Source organism: Arachis hypogaea, chromosome 7, assembly GCF_003086295.3.
Source record: "Arachis hypogaea cultivar Tifrunner chromosome 7, arahy.Tifrunner.gnm2.J5K5, whole genome shotgun sequence".
Lineage (NCBI taxonomy): Eukaryota > Viridiplantae > Streptophyta > Magnoliopsida > Fabales > Fabaceae > Arachis > Arachis hypogaea.
Window position 1 is genome coordinate 733,558 of NC_092042.1, and position 15,425 is coordinate 748,982.

At 34.6% G+C, this 15,425-nt stretch overlaps 5 protein-coding genes across 5 annotated transcripts; 3 read left to right on the forward strand and 2 right to left on the reverse strand.

Moving 5' to 3' along the window:
* Nucleotides 1-17: 17 nt before the first annotated feature.
* LOC112701711 (polygalacturonase) lies at nucleotides 18-1,925 on the reverse strand. The gene is made up of 3 exons (XM_025752444.3): nucleotides 1,313-1,925; nucleotides 608-1,126; nucleotides 18-526 (listed from the first exon to the last, which is right to left on the reverse strand). Exons 1-3 carry the CDS (start codon nucleotides 1,742-1,744, stop codon nucleotides 302-304), a joined length of 1,176 nt encoding a protein of 391 aa, XP_025608229.1. The 5' UTR covers nucleotides 1,745-1,925; the 3' UTR covers nucleotides 18-301.
* Nucleotides 1,926-2,817: 892 nt separating this feature from the next.
* Nucleotides 2,818-4,672, reverse strand: LOC112701714 (uncharacterized). Its single transcript, XM_025752446.2, has 2 exons — nucleotides 4,532-4,672; nucleotides 2,818-3,373 (listed from the first exon to the last, which is right to left on the reverse strand). The coding sequence occupies exon 2, from the start codon at nucleotides 3,369-3,371 to the stop codon at nucleotides 3,027-3,029; it is 345 nt and encodes a 114-aa protein (XP_025608231.1). The 5' UTR covers nucleotides 3,372-3,373; nucleotides 4,532-4,672; the 3' UTR covers nucleotides 2,818-3,026.
* A 175-nt stretch (nucleotides 4,673-4,847) lies between these two features.
* Nucleotides 4,848-7,953, forward strand: LOC112701715 (putative MO25-like protein At5g47540). Its single transcript, XM_025752447.3, has 11 exons — nucleotides 4,848-5,191; nucleotides 5,272-5,436; nucleotides 5,699-5,817; nucleotides 5,907-5,984; nucleotides 6,091-6,184; nucleotides 6,386-6,445; nucleotides 6,542-6,610; nucleotides 6,738-6,836; nucleotides 6,942-6,986; nucleotides 7,093-7,195; nucleotides 7,468-7,953. The coding sequence occupies exons 1-11, from the start codon at nucleotides 5,075-5,077 to the stop codon at nucleotides 7,575-7,577; spliced, it is 1,059 nt and encodes a 352-aa protein (XP_025608232.1). The 5' UTR covers nucleotides 4,848-5,074; the 3' UTR covers nucleotides 7,578-7,953.
* Nucleotides 7,954-8,740: 787 nt separating this feature from the next.
* LOC112701717 (large ribosomal subunit protein uL3m) lies at nucleotides 8,741-11,682 on the forward strand. The gene is made up of 6 exons (XM_025752450.3): nucleotides 8,741-8,968; nucleotides 9,077-9,410; nucleotides 9,723-9,932; nucleotides 10,396-10,500; nucleotides 10,689-10,802; nucleotides 11,157-11,682. The coding sequence occupies exons 2-6, from the start codon at nucleotides 9,084-9,086 to the stop codon at nucleotides 11,328-11,330; spliced, it is 930 nt and encodes a 309-aa protein (XP_025608235.1). The 5' UTR covers nucleotides 8,741-8,968; nucleotides 9,077-9,083; the 3' UTR covers nucleotides 11,331-11,682.
* Nucleotides 11,683-12,291: 609 nt separating this feature from the next.
* Nucleotides 12,292-14,000, forward strand: LOC112701716 (cytochrome b561 and DOMON domain-containing protein At2g04850). The gene has a single exon (XM_025752448.3). The coding sequence runs from the start codon at nucleotides 12,539-12,541 to the stop codon at nucleotides 13,733-13,735; it is 1,197 nt and encodes a 398-aa protein (XP_025608233.1). The 5' UTR covers nucleotides 12,292-12,538; the 3' UTR covers nucleotides 13,736-14,000.
* Nucleotides 14,001-15,425: the final 1,425 nt, after the last annotated feature.

The following is a 15,425-nucleotide window of genomic DNA, read 5'->3' on the forward strand; positions in this document are numbered from 1 at the left end:
GGTGTTTGAATTATCGGTTGTCAAAATAAAATTAATAAATTATATTACAAAATAATAATAATCAATATAATACACAGTTTGAAACATCTCAAATTAATAAGTACTATTGATCTTTGAACCAACTTGTACGAAGGAGCATGTACTGTAACTCATAAAGAGCACTACAACTCTCCTTAGGACGACGACTTATGCACCTTCGTCACCTTCATAGAAGCTAAAAGAATAAATAAATAAATAAATCTGTTATAAGAAGAGCCATGGTTGCATTGTATATATGCATGTGTTAAGCAAAGGCTCTAATTTAATTAGCAGCTACTAATGGAAGAGCTCTTCCTGCAACGGTGGGCCTGACGTTACGACATACGGCGACTGCCGGAGCTCCGTTGAATTTGAGATCAATATCACGTAGGCTGACCTGCTGACATGGCAAAGCACTGCTGCAGATGAGGTTCACCCCTTCCCTGGTTAGTGAGGTTCCCCTAATGTTCTTGAATGAAACATTTCTTATCCTTATTTTTGATGGATTCTAAATAAGTGCACACAAACAGAAACAATTAGTAACAATTAATAATGTATGTATATATGTATAGTGATGAATAATATATACCCGTTTATTGCACTGGTTCCAAGGGCAATACTCCTGGTCAATGATAATAGGGTTCCTGACATTAATCATGGTAACGTCTTCATAAAAGAGATTAGAGATAGGAGAAGTTCCAGGAGCACTAGGCCAAGTCTTGATCCTCAAACCATTGTCAGTGTTTGTGAGAGTGACCTTCTTGAGAATAAGACCATCCACAGGAGCCTCAGTGGTGTACTTGCCAAGGCTTCCAACACTGATGCCATGACCAGGTCCACACTTCACATTGTAGATGTATGTGTTCACGCTTCCGTCGCCGATCGAGATGCAATCATCTCCGGCCTTTATGTCTGTGTTCAGAATTCTGACTCCATTTGATCTTCCCAAGTGGATACCATCTGTGTTTAGGCTGTTCCCTGGTGCAATGACCTTGAACCCATCAAAGGTGAAGTTTTGGCACCCCAGTACATTCACATTAAAGTTCTTGCTATCCTTTGATGTTATTGTCCTAACAACTGCATGTTTCATGAAGTTGAAACCGAAATTCTGTCATCAAACACAATTCATTCATCTTTTAGACATAAATATATAAATCTGGTTTGAAAATAAGAAACACAAAAACAATTTATATACTATCTAGATACAAATGTCTGATTTAGTAGCTGATTTTTTATGTACGCGTAACATGATTGTAAAATGTTAAGAAATCGCAAAAAGAAAAATATTATTCACCATTGGAGTCCTAGCACAATTGAGGTTGGTTCCACAATCATTTTGTTGCCAAGCTATTCCACCTTGACCGTCAAAAACACCATTGCCAGATAGGGTGAAGTAATCAACATATTGAACCTTAACCCATTGCCATTCATCGCCAACACCACGAGGGTTCATTGGTGCTATAATTGTTCCATCAACATAAAGCTCAATAGGAGCCTTACAAGGCCCTTTCAAATCCACTGCCCTCATTCTAAAATTCCCACGAGGTATCACAATCTTGCTTGCTGTTGGTGATGCACATGCTTCTCTCCATGCATTTGTAAGAGCCTGAGTTATATCTGAATTAGGTACCCCACCATATTTTGAAATAGGAACGACAAGAGATTGAGCTATGCCACACGCAGCCAGCAATATGAATAAAACAAGTGTTGTGGTGCTCAACTCCATATCAATGTTTATTATTGTTGAAACTTTGTCCTTTCTTTTTCAAAGAAAGAAACTAATGTTTTTGTTGAACTTCTAAAAAGTTGCTTTCCAAATGTGTTGGGAACGATATTTATTTGGGAAATTATATGGTGTGGATTGTGGCAGCCTTTGTTTGTGGGTTCAGGAGGCTGGCACCAGCAGAGATTTCTGACTTATTTATCTCATATAATCATTTTTAGAAATTTAATTATATATGATTAATAGAATGTTCTCTGTAATTTTTTGCTGTTGAGGCTTTTACCAAATATCTTCTGTCAGCATTTTAAATTTATCCATGATGTAAGCTATTTGTAAACCAGTCTTTTATTTAGGTATTCTCACTATTAATAAATTTTTCTATAAAAAAGATAATTAGAATTTGTTTCCAAAAAAAGCTGTATTTTTTAATAATAGGTCCCATGACCAAAAGAAAAACAAAACTATTCAACATAGGTCTACTCTATTTTATTTCTACAATATCAATAAGAAATAGCAACATTGTGACTTCTAAGTACTGATAGCAATGACTAATGTTAATGCACTTTAAGAAAAATAGAGTGATATTCTTTAAACAATAGAATACAACAGTTAGAAAATAGATATCATCACTTTTATTTTGATAGTCACCCATTTTTATAAATCCATGTAAATATATAATATAGGAAAAGTATATATGAAGTGACATTATCAAAAATAGTAGTGACAATATTATTATCCTAATAGTTATTTTAAATTGCAAATTATGACTATTTTAAAACGATATATACTTCAAATTAATATTTAAACTCTATATCATGTTATACATGATAAATTAGACAACCACCTTCAGATTAGAATTTAATATTGTAAACATTGACTTTTAAGAATATTTCATATCCATTACTGATTAATCATAATTTTCATTTCATTATTAATCATGGAAGAAACTCTTCGCAGTGTTGACGTTATAATCCGTAAGCAAGATTTGTAATCCTTTCATACCTTTTAATAACTATCCCTTGAAGCAAGTTATGTTCATACGCAAAGATGTAGATTGTCGGGCAAACAGACCACCATAAAAAATGTGAACCTTCTTGATATGAGGGTAATACAAACATAAAAGATATTACATTGGTTTAACTTTTTTTAGTTATTATTTTCTACTAAAATAATACAGAAGTACCAGAAATTTCCAACCATCTTTCTTTTCTCCTTAAAGACAAGTTCCAACAAGGATGATGCCATTCACTCGGGTACAACTAAAACACACACAACCACCTTAAACTCAAAGAAGCTTAACGCCAGCATCCCTGAGAGAATCAATAACTGCCTTAACCTTCCCATGATACTTCTGTTCTCTCTTCAAATGAACAGAAACAGCAGCAATGTCCTTAAGCAAGAGGCGTTCGGCTAGTAACTTCCCGATCTTTGCAGCCGCGGCCACGTCACGCTTAATTTCCAAGCTTGATCTCAATGCTTTCTCCTGTGAGCTAGCAGAAGAGGCCACGGTAGCAGTTGGCGTGTGGATCACCTGGGCACTCACATACTTATTGGTAAAATGCATCCTCAGAACATAGGGTTTTAGAAATTGTGTGATCCTTGGAGGCCTTACTGGAGGAGGGATAACCATGTCTGTTTTGTGGTGCAAAGGAAACTTCATTTGTCAGTATCACATAAATTTTAGGCATATCACACAAAACTCAGTTATTTATCAACAGTCACAACAACTATTTCTCCCTCATTCATTCCACCACATCAGAGAACTGAATATTGAACAAAAGAAGGCTAGCATTTCAATCTATCTGCAAAATATAAACTTTTCCCCTTTCAACATTCCTACATGGATTATCTTATGCAAAATTAATCAAGGATATGGGCCATGTAGCATATATCTTTAAGATTTCGATAAAACTTATTAGCAAAAGCTCAGGAGAAATCTATGAGCAAAGTTGGTAACAGTCCCAAAAATTTGCTATATGCAAAAAAGAGGTAATCAAAGCTGGTGTTTGATTTTGTAAGCATGCAACAGCAAATTTAGGGGGAAGTTAAACTTTAACAACTTAGTATCAACATTAAGGAGAACCAAGTAACACAAGCAAAAAAGAAACTTGATTCACAAGAGATTAAGTTTTGCTAACTCTCTAAAATTGCTAACTTATTCGTGCACCATATTGGGTCCTTTTTGGTTTTACTTTTTTCATTTTTTCTTCACTTTAATGCACTGTAGTAGCAGCAGCTAGTAACTTCCTTTGTTTCCAAGACACCAATAAGGGCACGATAACTCAGGCACAAGGCAGCAATTAAGCAGAGTATACAGAGCAAGAAAGTGGCAAATGCGGAGAGCGTAATTAAGCAAAAAAGAAAGTAACTTTTGCAACCACTGCATCTAAAAACATTGAGGATCAATGCACGCGAAACCCAAAGAGGGAAAAAAAAAGAGAGGGAGGAGCTACAAATAATGAAAAAGGGGTTGTTGAAAATTCAAATTGTGGTTGGGGAATTGCATCAAACAGGTGGTGTGCAAGCAGTAAACAACGAAACAAACAATACATAAACGAACCCAGCAATAAGTATAATACGCAGAAGCTAAGATTGTGCGATGCCCCAATTCGATTACGCACAAGTAGATGAGAAGGTGGATTAGTGGGTGGGGCAAGAGGAAAGAAAGCAAGTGAAAAAACAGGGAACAAGTAATCGAATATAAATGAAGCAATTGATTGATACATTGCACATAGAACACCGACTAAGAAGAAGAAGAAGAAGAGGTGAATGGAGAGAGCATAGCATTACCTGAAGATTGAAGAAGAAGAAGGTGCAGAGCTTCGATAACAGCGCGTATACCACTCTCTACGACTCAGACCCACTCACTCACTCTCTTCAAACAGGTGCTAATTAGTAATTACATTCTTTCTAAACTTTTCTTTTCTCATCTGCATAAATAAAAAATTATAAATATAAAAAAATACACTAAATCAATGTATTTGTTATTTAAATTATATATTAGATATATTTATTTATTTTTTAACTTATAATTAGCTATAAAATAATCAAAGTGAATATAGTAAAATAATAAATCTGCACTAGACTAATATTTAATTTTTTTTTTGGTTAAAACTTAAAAGCATGGAAGAAAAAATTAGGAAAGAATGAATGGATGCGGCAGGTTTGGGAAAATAGAAGCAATGATGTGCGAACAAGTCAGATTAGTTTTGTGGATTTTCCAAAAAAAGGCATTAATTACGTGCAGCAAGAGCATCATTAATTGGCAGTGATGTTCTCCGTCTCCATGCAATTCAAATCGCATTGCATTGCCACAATGGATATGATATCATCATGAAGGGCCTTTTCAAGAACAAGCCTCGCACCCCTGCGGAGCTCGTCCGCCATGTCCACCACCTCCTTCTCCTTCTCAGCTCCAAGTCTGACATCGATCAAAAGCGTGAAGAAAAGGTTACTTAATTTCTTCAATCAACCTAGCTACCTAAATTATATTAGTTTCATTAATTATATTTGTATGCATACATATACAGTATCTTGCAGATCTAAGCAGGACGATATTGGACATAAGAACTGTTCTATATGGAAACGGTGAATCAGAGCCAATTCCAGATGCGTGTTCTCAAGTCACTCAAGAGTTCTTCAAGGAGGATACATTTCGCCTTCTTGTCCTCTTTCTTCTAAATCTACCACTTGGGGTAACCAATCATTCTGTTACAATTTTTCTACATATCGGCTTAGCTTTTTAGAACACGCATTTTTATGAGATGACATCAAAATTTCTATAATAAAAAAGTCAAGAATTCGTTTTTTGTTGATCCTAAAAAGCTTTCAAGTTTGCAAATGAAAAACGGAAAAATTTCTTTGCAGAATTCATACAGAAGAATCTTGAGCGTGATAGAAATATAACCATTAATTGAGACTCTAATTTATATTCTCTGTATTTTTATTCCTTTGTAGGCTCGCCAAGATGCTACTCATGTGATTGCAAACTTGCAAAGGCAGCGAATCAATTCACAGATAATAGCTTCCCAATACCTGGAAAAAAATTTGGATCTCGTGGATATGCTAATTAATGGGTAAAACTTTTTAGACGAATGTTTGTTGAAATTTGAAGTGCTTGATCATTTTCACACATTTGGTTAACAAGCTGATTTAATTTTATTAGTTATGAACAAGATGGTGACATTGCTTTGACTTATGGTGCGGTTGCAAGAGAGTGCATACGCCATCAGTGTGTTGCTAGGTAAGCATCTACAATGATCTGTTTCTTGATTAATTAGAATAATTATTTTTTTTTGACATACTTAAGCATTCTCACAATCTCAACCGGCTTAATTTATGTTTTTCAGACATGTCTTGGGATCAGATCACATGAAGAAGTTCTTTGACTATATTCAACTGCCGAATTTCGAAATCGCCTCAGATGCTCTTTCAACTTTTAAAGTATGCTCATGATTCCATTCCTCTATTTAATTTCCATTTATAAATCCTTACAACTTAATGTTGTGGATGTTATTATAACAAAGGATACAAATATGTCATGTATGTTGGACAACAGTTATCTGTTTTCAAGTGCTCTGCATCTTTTATTCATCCATTATCGACAATGAATCCAAGATCTTGAAGTTTTGTTATCTATTACAGGAGCTATTAACAAGGCACAAATCCACCGTCTCTGAATTTCTTTCCAAGAATTATGATTGGGTAAGTGAATCAATGAATATGAAAGCAAAGTTATCCTTTTAATCAATGTATTAATATATCATTAGCTAAAACATGCTACTATCTATCTCATTTCAGTTTTTTGAAGAGTACAATACTCGATTGCTAGAATCTAACAGTTATTTCACTAGACGACTTGCCATTAAGGTACACACTGAAATTTCTGCCTAGAATGAATATAATGTACCTTTGTTGATTCATTAAATCCTGTATATAATGTTTGGAAGGCCATCTTCTTAATCTTGATCATAGTTAAAACTTTTCATGCTATCAGTTATTGGCGGATATGTTATTGGATCGCTCCAATTCTGCTACAATGGTTCGGTATGTGAGCTCAGTAAGTAACATGGTCATCCTCATGAACCTCCTAAGGGTATGCATTCTAATATCTCACATTTTTTTATGACTTGCATAACATTTGACCAAATACTTTTTTTGTTTACCCACCTAGCTCTCCTTTTATGTTTTCTAATCGCAGGATTCTAATAAAACAATTCAGTACGAAAGCTTCCATGTTTTTAAGGTTGGAATGAATGAATATTATTCCTCTATTTCAGTCTAACTTCTTTTATGGATTCATTATTCTGATAAAATATTATGTTGCTTATTTCAAATGTTGGCATTGACAGTTGTTCGTTGCAAACCAGAACAAGCCTCCTGAAGTTGTCAATATACTTGTTACAAACAGGAATAAGCTTCTGAACTTTCTTGGTGACTTCAACTTTGAGAAAGGTATATATATATATATACAGTGATAAATGTTTTTGAACCATTTTTTTGTGGCTCAGCAAATGCCAATTTAAAAGAAAAAAGAAAAGAGTGTGATGAATTTTGTGATATACTTCTGTGAACATTATATAAAAGATGAACTCTATATAAAAGATTGTCTGATATCTGCATAAAAGATGAACTTTATATAAAAGATTTTTCTTTCAAATATTATTTGTATGTTTTCCATTTTGAAGTTAATTTGTTTAGGTAATTTGGTTTGTTTTGTTTTGTAGCGGATGAGCAATTTCAAGCAGATAAACAACAAGTAATTAGTGAGATAATTAGTCTTGGACACAAGGATCCCCATGGCACATCTATGGACAATTGTGAAGTTCAATGTTGAAACTTCATTACACACATTACATACATTGATACATATAGGATAAAAATCTTCTCATATTCAAAACCAACAAAACATTATTATCATGTTTACATTTCTATTGTTAGTTGTTTATTTTTGGATGTACTTTTTTTAAATAATCAAATTGATGGTGGAGATGTGAATATGGGAAAATCATATTCATTTTGAACGTAAGAAGATCCAAATTCTTTAGGTACATGTTTTGTTGTCTTATGGGGTTTTTTTCTTTGAGACATGTCATGATGACTTTTGAGAATAGTTAATTAATTACAACTCTTCTTACTATGTAAATATGACGAAATTTTGTTATATTATGTTTCCATTGGTGCTATAAAAAATTTATTTTCTATTCCTTAAATTTAAGTTTGAAGATTTCACTATGTCATAATTATTGAATTACATTGCAAACTAAAAGAAAAAATAAATGTGGAAGTTCGGCCAAATTAGCTTAATTGAGTTGGGTTTGTAGAATAACAAGCATATGGGTCTTATTATTAAAAATCTAGCTAATTCAATTTGACTGTAATAAAATCTCATAAAAGAGATGGGGGTTTTTCATTTTTCATATTCTTTCTTTTTCTTTCTTTCCAAAAGTTGATTTTCAATATATTTGTCTTATTGCTTAATTCTGTCTAAGTTAATAAGATAAAACCATTTTTTCTTGTATCAATTGAACGATCAATATCCAAATTTAATTAGTCTTTTTGTTGTGATTAAATATAATATAGTCTGATTTGGTTAAAGAAATATGACAACCATTTTAAGCAAGTATAAAAACAAATTTTATATTTGTTCGCTCACAATTTTTTTTAAACTAAAAATTGCAAAACAAATCATCTTTACCTGTAAAAAAAATATAAAGCATTTTCAGAATTTCAATTACAATAGAATATAATGAATTAATTTAAGCAATTTTAGATTAATACATTTCGACAATAAAAATAGAATCAATATAAATGTTGATTTAAGTTTTATATATTAATAGTGTAAAATAATCGATTAATTGTCATAATAGTATAATACATACATTTTTAAAATATATAAATGTATGTAAATTGAATTTAGTAGATACCTTAAAAAGTAAAATAAAATTGAAATTAAATCCATTTTGTCGAAATAAAGAATGAATTAATAAAATATTATTCAATTTGAGAAAGAGTGTGTCATCAAAACCCTAAACCCCATGACTCACTCCCCCTTCTTCCTTCTGCTACTTCCGTAGTGCCACGTCCGCAGAAGGGGTTAGGGTTCTCAAATTTCGCAGCTCCGATCTGAAAATCATCAATCTTCGCAAACTTCGCCGCTTCAATTCGTTATTTCTGTGAAGTGAGAAACTGCGATCTCCATTTCCATTTCCACCTTCAACTCAGTGAGTAAGTAACAGCTGAACTGAGCTAAGCTTAACTTCTATTTCAATGTTGAACCAATGCCGCATTTTCCGATTTTTCTGAATTTGGTTTTTCTCTATTTTTCCTATGTAGCTCTGCGATGCTGGCCCTTTCGAGAGGCCTCGTTTCTCGTCTTCAATTCTTCGCAACCGATGCGGCGGCGGTGGCGGCGACACCATTCCCTGTTCGATTTATGAGGGGATTCAGCTCCGATGCCGCCGTTGCGGCTGAGACTCGGATTATCGATGCGAAGCCAGGGGTGATGACCCCAAATTCCAAACGAACCGGGATTATAGCCCTCAAGTGTGGTATGAGTGCACTCTGGGATAAATGGGGCGCTAGAATTCCAATAACCGTACTTTGGGTCGATGATAATATCGTTTCTCAGGTTAAGACTCCTGAGAAGGAAGGAATCTTTGCCCTCCAGGTGCGTAGCATTGTCATTTTTTTGTGTTAAAAACAAAATTGCATTCCTTTGGTGGTTTCTGCTTGTAAAAAGTTTAGATCATATATTATTTTGTTCTTGATTTTGAGGTTAGAGTCATTTACACCAAAGGGAAGAGTAGAGTGTAAATAAAGGACGATGTCCTGATTGTTAATTTAGCTCAAACTCGCAGAAATTCAATGTATGATTTTATTTTTCTCACTGGAGTAGTATTCTTTTGTCTTGGCAAGTTGCATGAGGGTTAAGTTTGTGTTATCTAATTATAAAGTTTTTTGCTGCTTTGTTTCTAGTTAGATTGGTTGTGGGCAGAAGAAGGAGAAGCATTTGACCAAGCCTGAAGTGGGTCATTTTCGGGCTCAAGGAGTTCCGATGAAGAGGAAGCTAAGGGAGTTTCCGGTGACAGAGGATGCACTTCTTCCTGTTGGTACTTCGCTTAATGTTCGTCATTTTGTGCCAGGCCAGTATGTTGATATAACGGGAATCACAAAAGGAAAAGGTTTTCAGGTGATTATCTCTTATCTTAATGTTAAATACTGCTCCTATGTATAGTGTGATTGGATTTATTCTCATACAATGATAGGACAGTGCATGGCATCTTTTTTTTTTATTGTTTTTTGTTTTTAGTAATGCTTTTACCATTCCTCCAATTGTCAATTGGTTAAAAAATGGTGAAAGTTCTTATAGAAAATTGTAATTAAGCTCAAATATTAATTTTGATGCTACCAATTATCTAAGTCCTTAAGTTGCAAGAATAAGTTAATAAATCCAACAAATCTTGAAACAAGGGTCTTTGTAGTTCTCCTTTTGCTGTTTTTATATTATTTATGCATTGGATATGTATGTGCATAGTCCTTTGTGTGTTGAATCCTTCTTTGTACTCAAAGGGGACAGTTGTTTGCTACTGGTCTTATAGACCTTTATCTCTTAATTATATGATTTTCAATTTCCATTTTTCATTTTTTACCAGGGTGGAATGAAGCGGCATGGATTTAAGGGAATGCCTGCATCCCATGGTGCATCATTATCACATCGAAGCATTGGTTCTACAGGTCAAAGGGACGCTCCTGGAAAGGTAAGTCAGAATTCTGTAAACTGGTCATTTTTATGCTTTCTTACTACACAACTTTCTGTATTTTCATGTTCATATGTGATAATATTTTTGTTATTCCATGAATAAACTGATTTTATTTGGAAGAATGTTGTTTGCTTATTGTTATTAATTTATCATTCTAAATAATTGTTTTTACCATCACATTTCAGGTGTTTAAAGGTAAAAAGATGCCTGGACGCATGGGTGGGGAGCAAAGAACAGTTAAAAATGTGTGGGTCTACAAAATTTGTCCAGCAAGGAATTTGATGTGGGTGAAAGGCCAGGTAGATTCTTAATACTTTTTTGGTTATTCACAGTGAAGTGTGAATTGGAGCTAAATAGCATAAAATATCATATGTACACACCTGTTACTTGTGCATGATTGCTCTAAATTTTTTAGAGTTGGTATCCTCCAATCCACTTCACATTCATAGTATAGACTATCATGGAATTTTTAATATGAGCCAAAACCATTCTTGCAACAAGTGCCATGTCTGACAAAAATCATGGGTGGTATTTGTTTTGGTGATTGATTTGCAACTTCTTGGTTCATAATTTTCCTTGATCTTCACCCGAATTTTAAAATTTGAGCTTTGTCATTGACTCATTTCCCCCCTTGTTATGATGTGCAAAATTAGGTTCCAGGAGCTACAGGGAACTTCGTTTTTATAAAAGATGCTGTCTATGAAAAACCGGACATATCTATACTTCCATTCCCAACTTTCTTTGCCCCGGAAGATGAAGATACAGAAAATTTGAAGCCTTTGGTGGCTGATCTTGGGGATGTGGATCCATTTATGATTACAGATTAAAGAGCGGCAATTCAGAAACTGCTCTATTCATGTTAGGCTCACTTTCTGCAATCATGTTGTTTTCTTTGAATATAGATGGGAAACAAAAAGAAAAGAGAAGAGATTTTGGGGAACCATCCGAGGAAGATTCTCACATGTTTTGAGGCTTTTACTGTAGCTTTAGGTTCATTCATCAACTCTATAAGTTGAGATTGCAAATCCTACAAATAAGTATGGAAACTTGGAAATGATTTTGAAATTCTAGAAAATATTTGAATATGCACTATTAATCGTGTAAGCATTACGGGTGAAGTATTCTACGTTTCACATGCTATACAATCTTCTTTTCGCGGGAGTTGTTTGCTATTACAAATGTTTCTCTATTTTTTTTTAATTCCATTTTTTTGTGCATGTTTCAAAATTGTAATCTAAAATTATTTCAGTTTTCTTTGTTTTTTTTTTTTTATTTTGTGGTCTTGCTTGTTTCTTTTTGTAAATATGCAAAGTACAGGTAGATTAGTGTTTTTTTTTTTTTTCCTTTGTTAAAAGTTGTTCGTTTTTGTTAAACAAGGGTTGTGCCGTTTATCTTTAGTCGAGTTTCACATTAGTACTTAGAATTAGGTAAGACCACTACGAAAATATATAAAAGAATTAGGTGAAAATGGGTGAAAGTGGTTTTGCATGTTATTATTACTAATAATAAGTACTAATAATGTTGTTTCTTGATGGATGACGAATCACTAATCCAGCACCAAATAATTATTATTCTCTCTCAAAATATTCAGTGTGCCAACATAAAGTGAGTATATATACAAATCATTCATTTAAATTTAAAATTGATGCTCAAATTCTAAAATCTGAATTGAAATTATTATGACATAGCTTCAAAGCCAAGCGCAATCTTCCGTATCTCATGAATAATAAATCCACCATATACCATAAAAAGGGAGTAGCCACACCCAACACTAGGCACACCAATATCTTAATGTATTGAACCAATAATATTATTCACAATGTTTCTAATACACACCAAACGCATACCATTGTCTTCCCTTCAAAGTTAAGCACTCACTATATTCATATTCATTCTTTAACTTACATGTTCAACATCCATAATGCCTTATTCCATCATTACATAACACAAAGTGTCAACAACAAAACCTGTACCTTACCATTGAATCCTTCCTCTTCTCATATCTCTTACTCTCAACCTTTCCACAACAATCACAATGCTGCTTCTTTACCTCTTTTTACTCCTCCTTCCACACACAGCATTCTCATCACACTGCACCACACAAACCAACACAAAAACCTTCCAAAAATGCATGAACCTCCCAACACAACAAGCCTCCATAGCATGGACTTTCCACCCTTACAACTCCACCTTGGAACTAGCCTTCTTCGGAACCTTCATCTCCCCTTCCGGTTGGGTTGGTTGCGGAATCAACCCAACTTCACCTGAGATGACAGGGACACGTGCCTTAATAGCATTCCCCGACCCAAACTCAGGCCAAATAGTCCTTCTACCTTACATTCTTGATCCAACCGTTAAGCTCCAAAAATCGCCACTCCTATCTCGGCCCCTTGACCTCCACCTCCTCTCCTCCACTGCCACAATGTATGGCGGAAAATTAGCCACTGTCCACAACGGCGCAGCCATCCAAATCTATGCCTCAATCAAACTCAAACCGAACAAAACAAAAATCCACCTTGTTTGGAACCGTGGACTCTATGTCCAGGGCTACTCACCCACCATTCACCCAACAACTTCTAGTGACTTGTCTTCCATTGCAACCTTTGATGTTCTATCAGGATCTTCAGCATCTCAGCACCGTGATCTGACAGGATTAAGAGTCATCCATGGAACCTTGAATGCAATCTCATGGGGTCTTCTTTTGCCAATGGGGGCCATAAGTGCTCGTTACCTTAGGCACATTCAAGCATTAGGAACTACATGGTTCTATGCACATGCAGGGATTCAACTCTTTGCCTTCACACTTGGAACTGCTGGTTTTGCACTTGGAATACGCCTTGGGCAGCTTTCTCCAGGAGTGGAATATGGGCTTCATAGGAAGCTTGGAATCGCTGTGTTCTGCTTAGGGGCATTGCAGACACTTGCATTGTTTTTCAGGCCAAATGCAAGGAACAAGTTCAGGAAGTATTGGAAGTCCTATCACCATTTTGTAGGGTACTCTTGTGTGGTTCTTGGGTTTGTGAATGTGTTTCAAGGTTTTCAAGTGATGGGGGCAAGTAGGTCTTATGCTAAGTTGTGTTATTGCTTGGGTCTCTCTACTCTCATTGGAATTTGCATAGCCTTGGAGGTGAATTCTTGGGTTGTGTTTTGTAGAAAATCCAAGGAAGAGAAGCTAAGAAGGGAAGGACTCATTGGGGTTTCAGACAAAGGGAGCAGTGCCATCCATCATTAAGTGCAAATAACACAACCTTGATTTTGATTTTGATTTTGGAAGCATATAATATCTACAGCAATGGGTTTTACATGAAAAATGCTACTGTGTTAGAACATGGGCTGTCTTCTAATTGTTCAATTCATAGAAGAATGATGCATACAATGAAGCATCAAGTCTTGAACGAGGATGCGTTTGCAATTTTTAAAATTTACGTGGCATCAACAAATAAAACATAAACATTTAAGGGTGTTAAATGCAATTACCCCATTTTTGGGTCCTGGTAGTTTTGCCTTTATTGTCTTCTTTTTCAAACTCTTTGTAGTTTGTACTCCCTTCTAGGGGTGACAATATTTATCCTATCCGCGGGTATCCAATCTGATCTCACCCGGTCGGGTAAGGTTGCCAACCCGATTCGCAGCAGATAGGGTAAGGTGCGGGTAGCATAAGGTGCGGGTTGAGCCTCAACCTTACCCGACCAACCCGCATTCTATATATGTATATGTTATATACTTATATAAAAATATGTATTAAGTGAATGTTGAATTAAAGACCTCTCACTAAATGCAAAAGATCTTTAGCCACTAAAAAAAATTATTAATTGATAATTTAATATTTTTTTTACATAAAAATCAGTTTTATTTTTAATTATCATCAAGTTATATAATAATAATGTATCTTTTATGAAGCTTGCTACACATATAAGTCTTTTTGACTTACAAATTTTACAAGTTGCTACACATTAGAGTCGTTTAATGCGTTATTTAGTTTCCAAAGCGCTACACTCACTGTGAATTATGAACGACTCCTCTTCCTCTTTTTCTTCACTCACCGTGGATTATGAACAACTCATCTTCCTCTTCCTCTTCCTCTTATTCCTCCATGTATTTCTTCGTTATTTCGATTTTCATGGTTTCTGAAATCAAGCTTTGAAATCGTTTTGAAGATAATGGAACTTCAGAAATACACCCAAACGATTACAGAAATACACCCAAACGATTATAGAAAATACACCCAAACGATATTTCTTCGTTATTCTCTTTGCCTTTTCATTAGTTGTTTTACTTGCATTTATTACTGGTATTCTTGCTTCTTTTTTTTCGATTTTCATGGTTTCTGAAATCAAACTTTGAAATCGTTTTGAAAATAATAGAACTTCAGAAATACACCCAAACGATTATAGAAATACACCCAAACGATTACAGAAATACACCCAAACGATATTTCTTCGTTATTCACTTTGCCTTTTCATTAGTTGTTTTACTCGTTTATTACTGGTATTCTTACTTTTTTTTTTTCGATTTTCATGGTTTCTGAAATCAAGTTTTGAAATCGTTTTGAAAATAATGAAACTTCAGAAATACACCCAAACGATTATAGAAATACACCCAAACGATTACAGAAATACACCCAAAGGACACTTTGTGCATAATTCAGAACTCTTTCTCTTTCTCCTCCTCATATTCTGCTGCTTCTTCTTTTTCAAAAATGATTTCAGAGCTTGATATCAAAAAATAATGGAAATCAAGAATAACGAAAAAAGAAAACAAAGAGAAAAGCACGTAAATGAAGAAGGAGAAAGAGAAGGCAAAAAACGAAAGAAAAGAAGAAGAAGAAGAGGAGGAAGAGGAAGAAGAATGTGCAGCAAGAAGAAGAAGACGGTGCAGTGAAATTGTGCAATAACGGTTGAAGAAGGAGAAAGAAAAAGTAA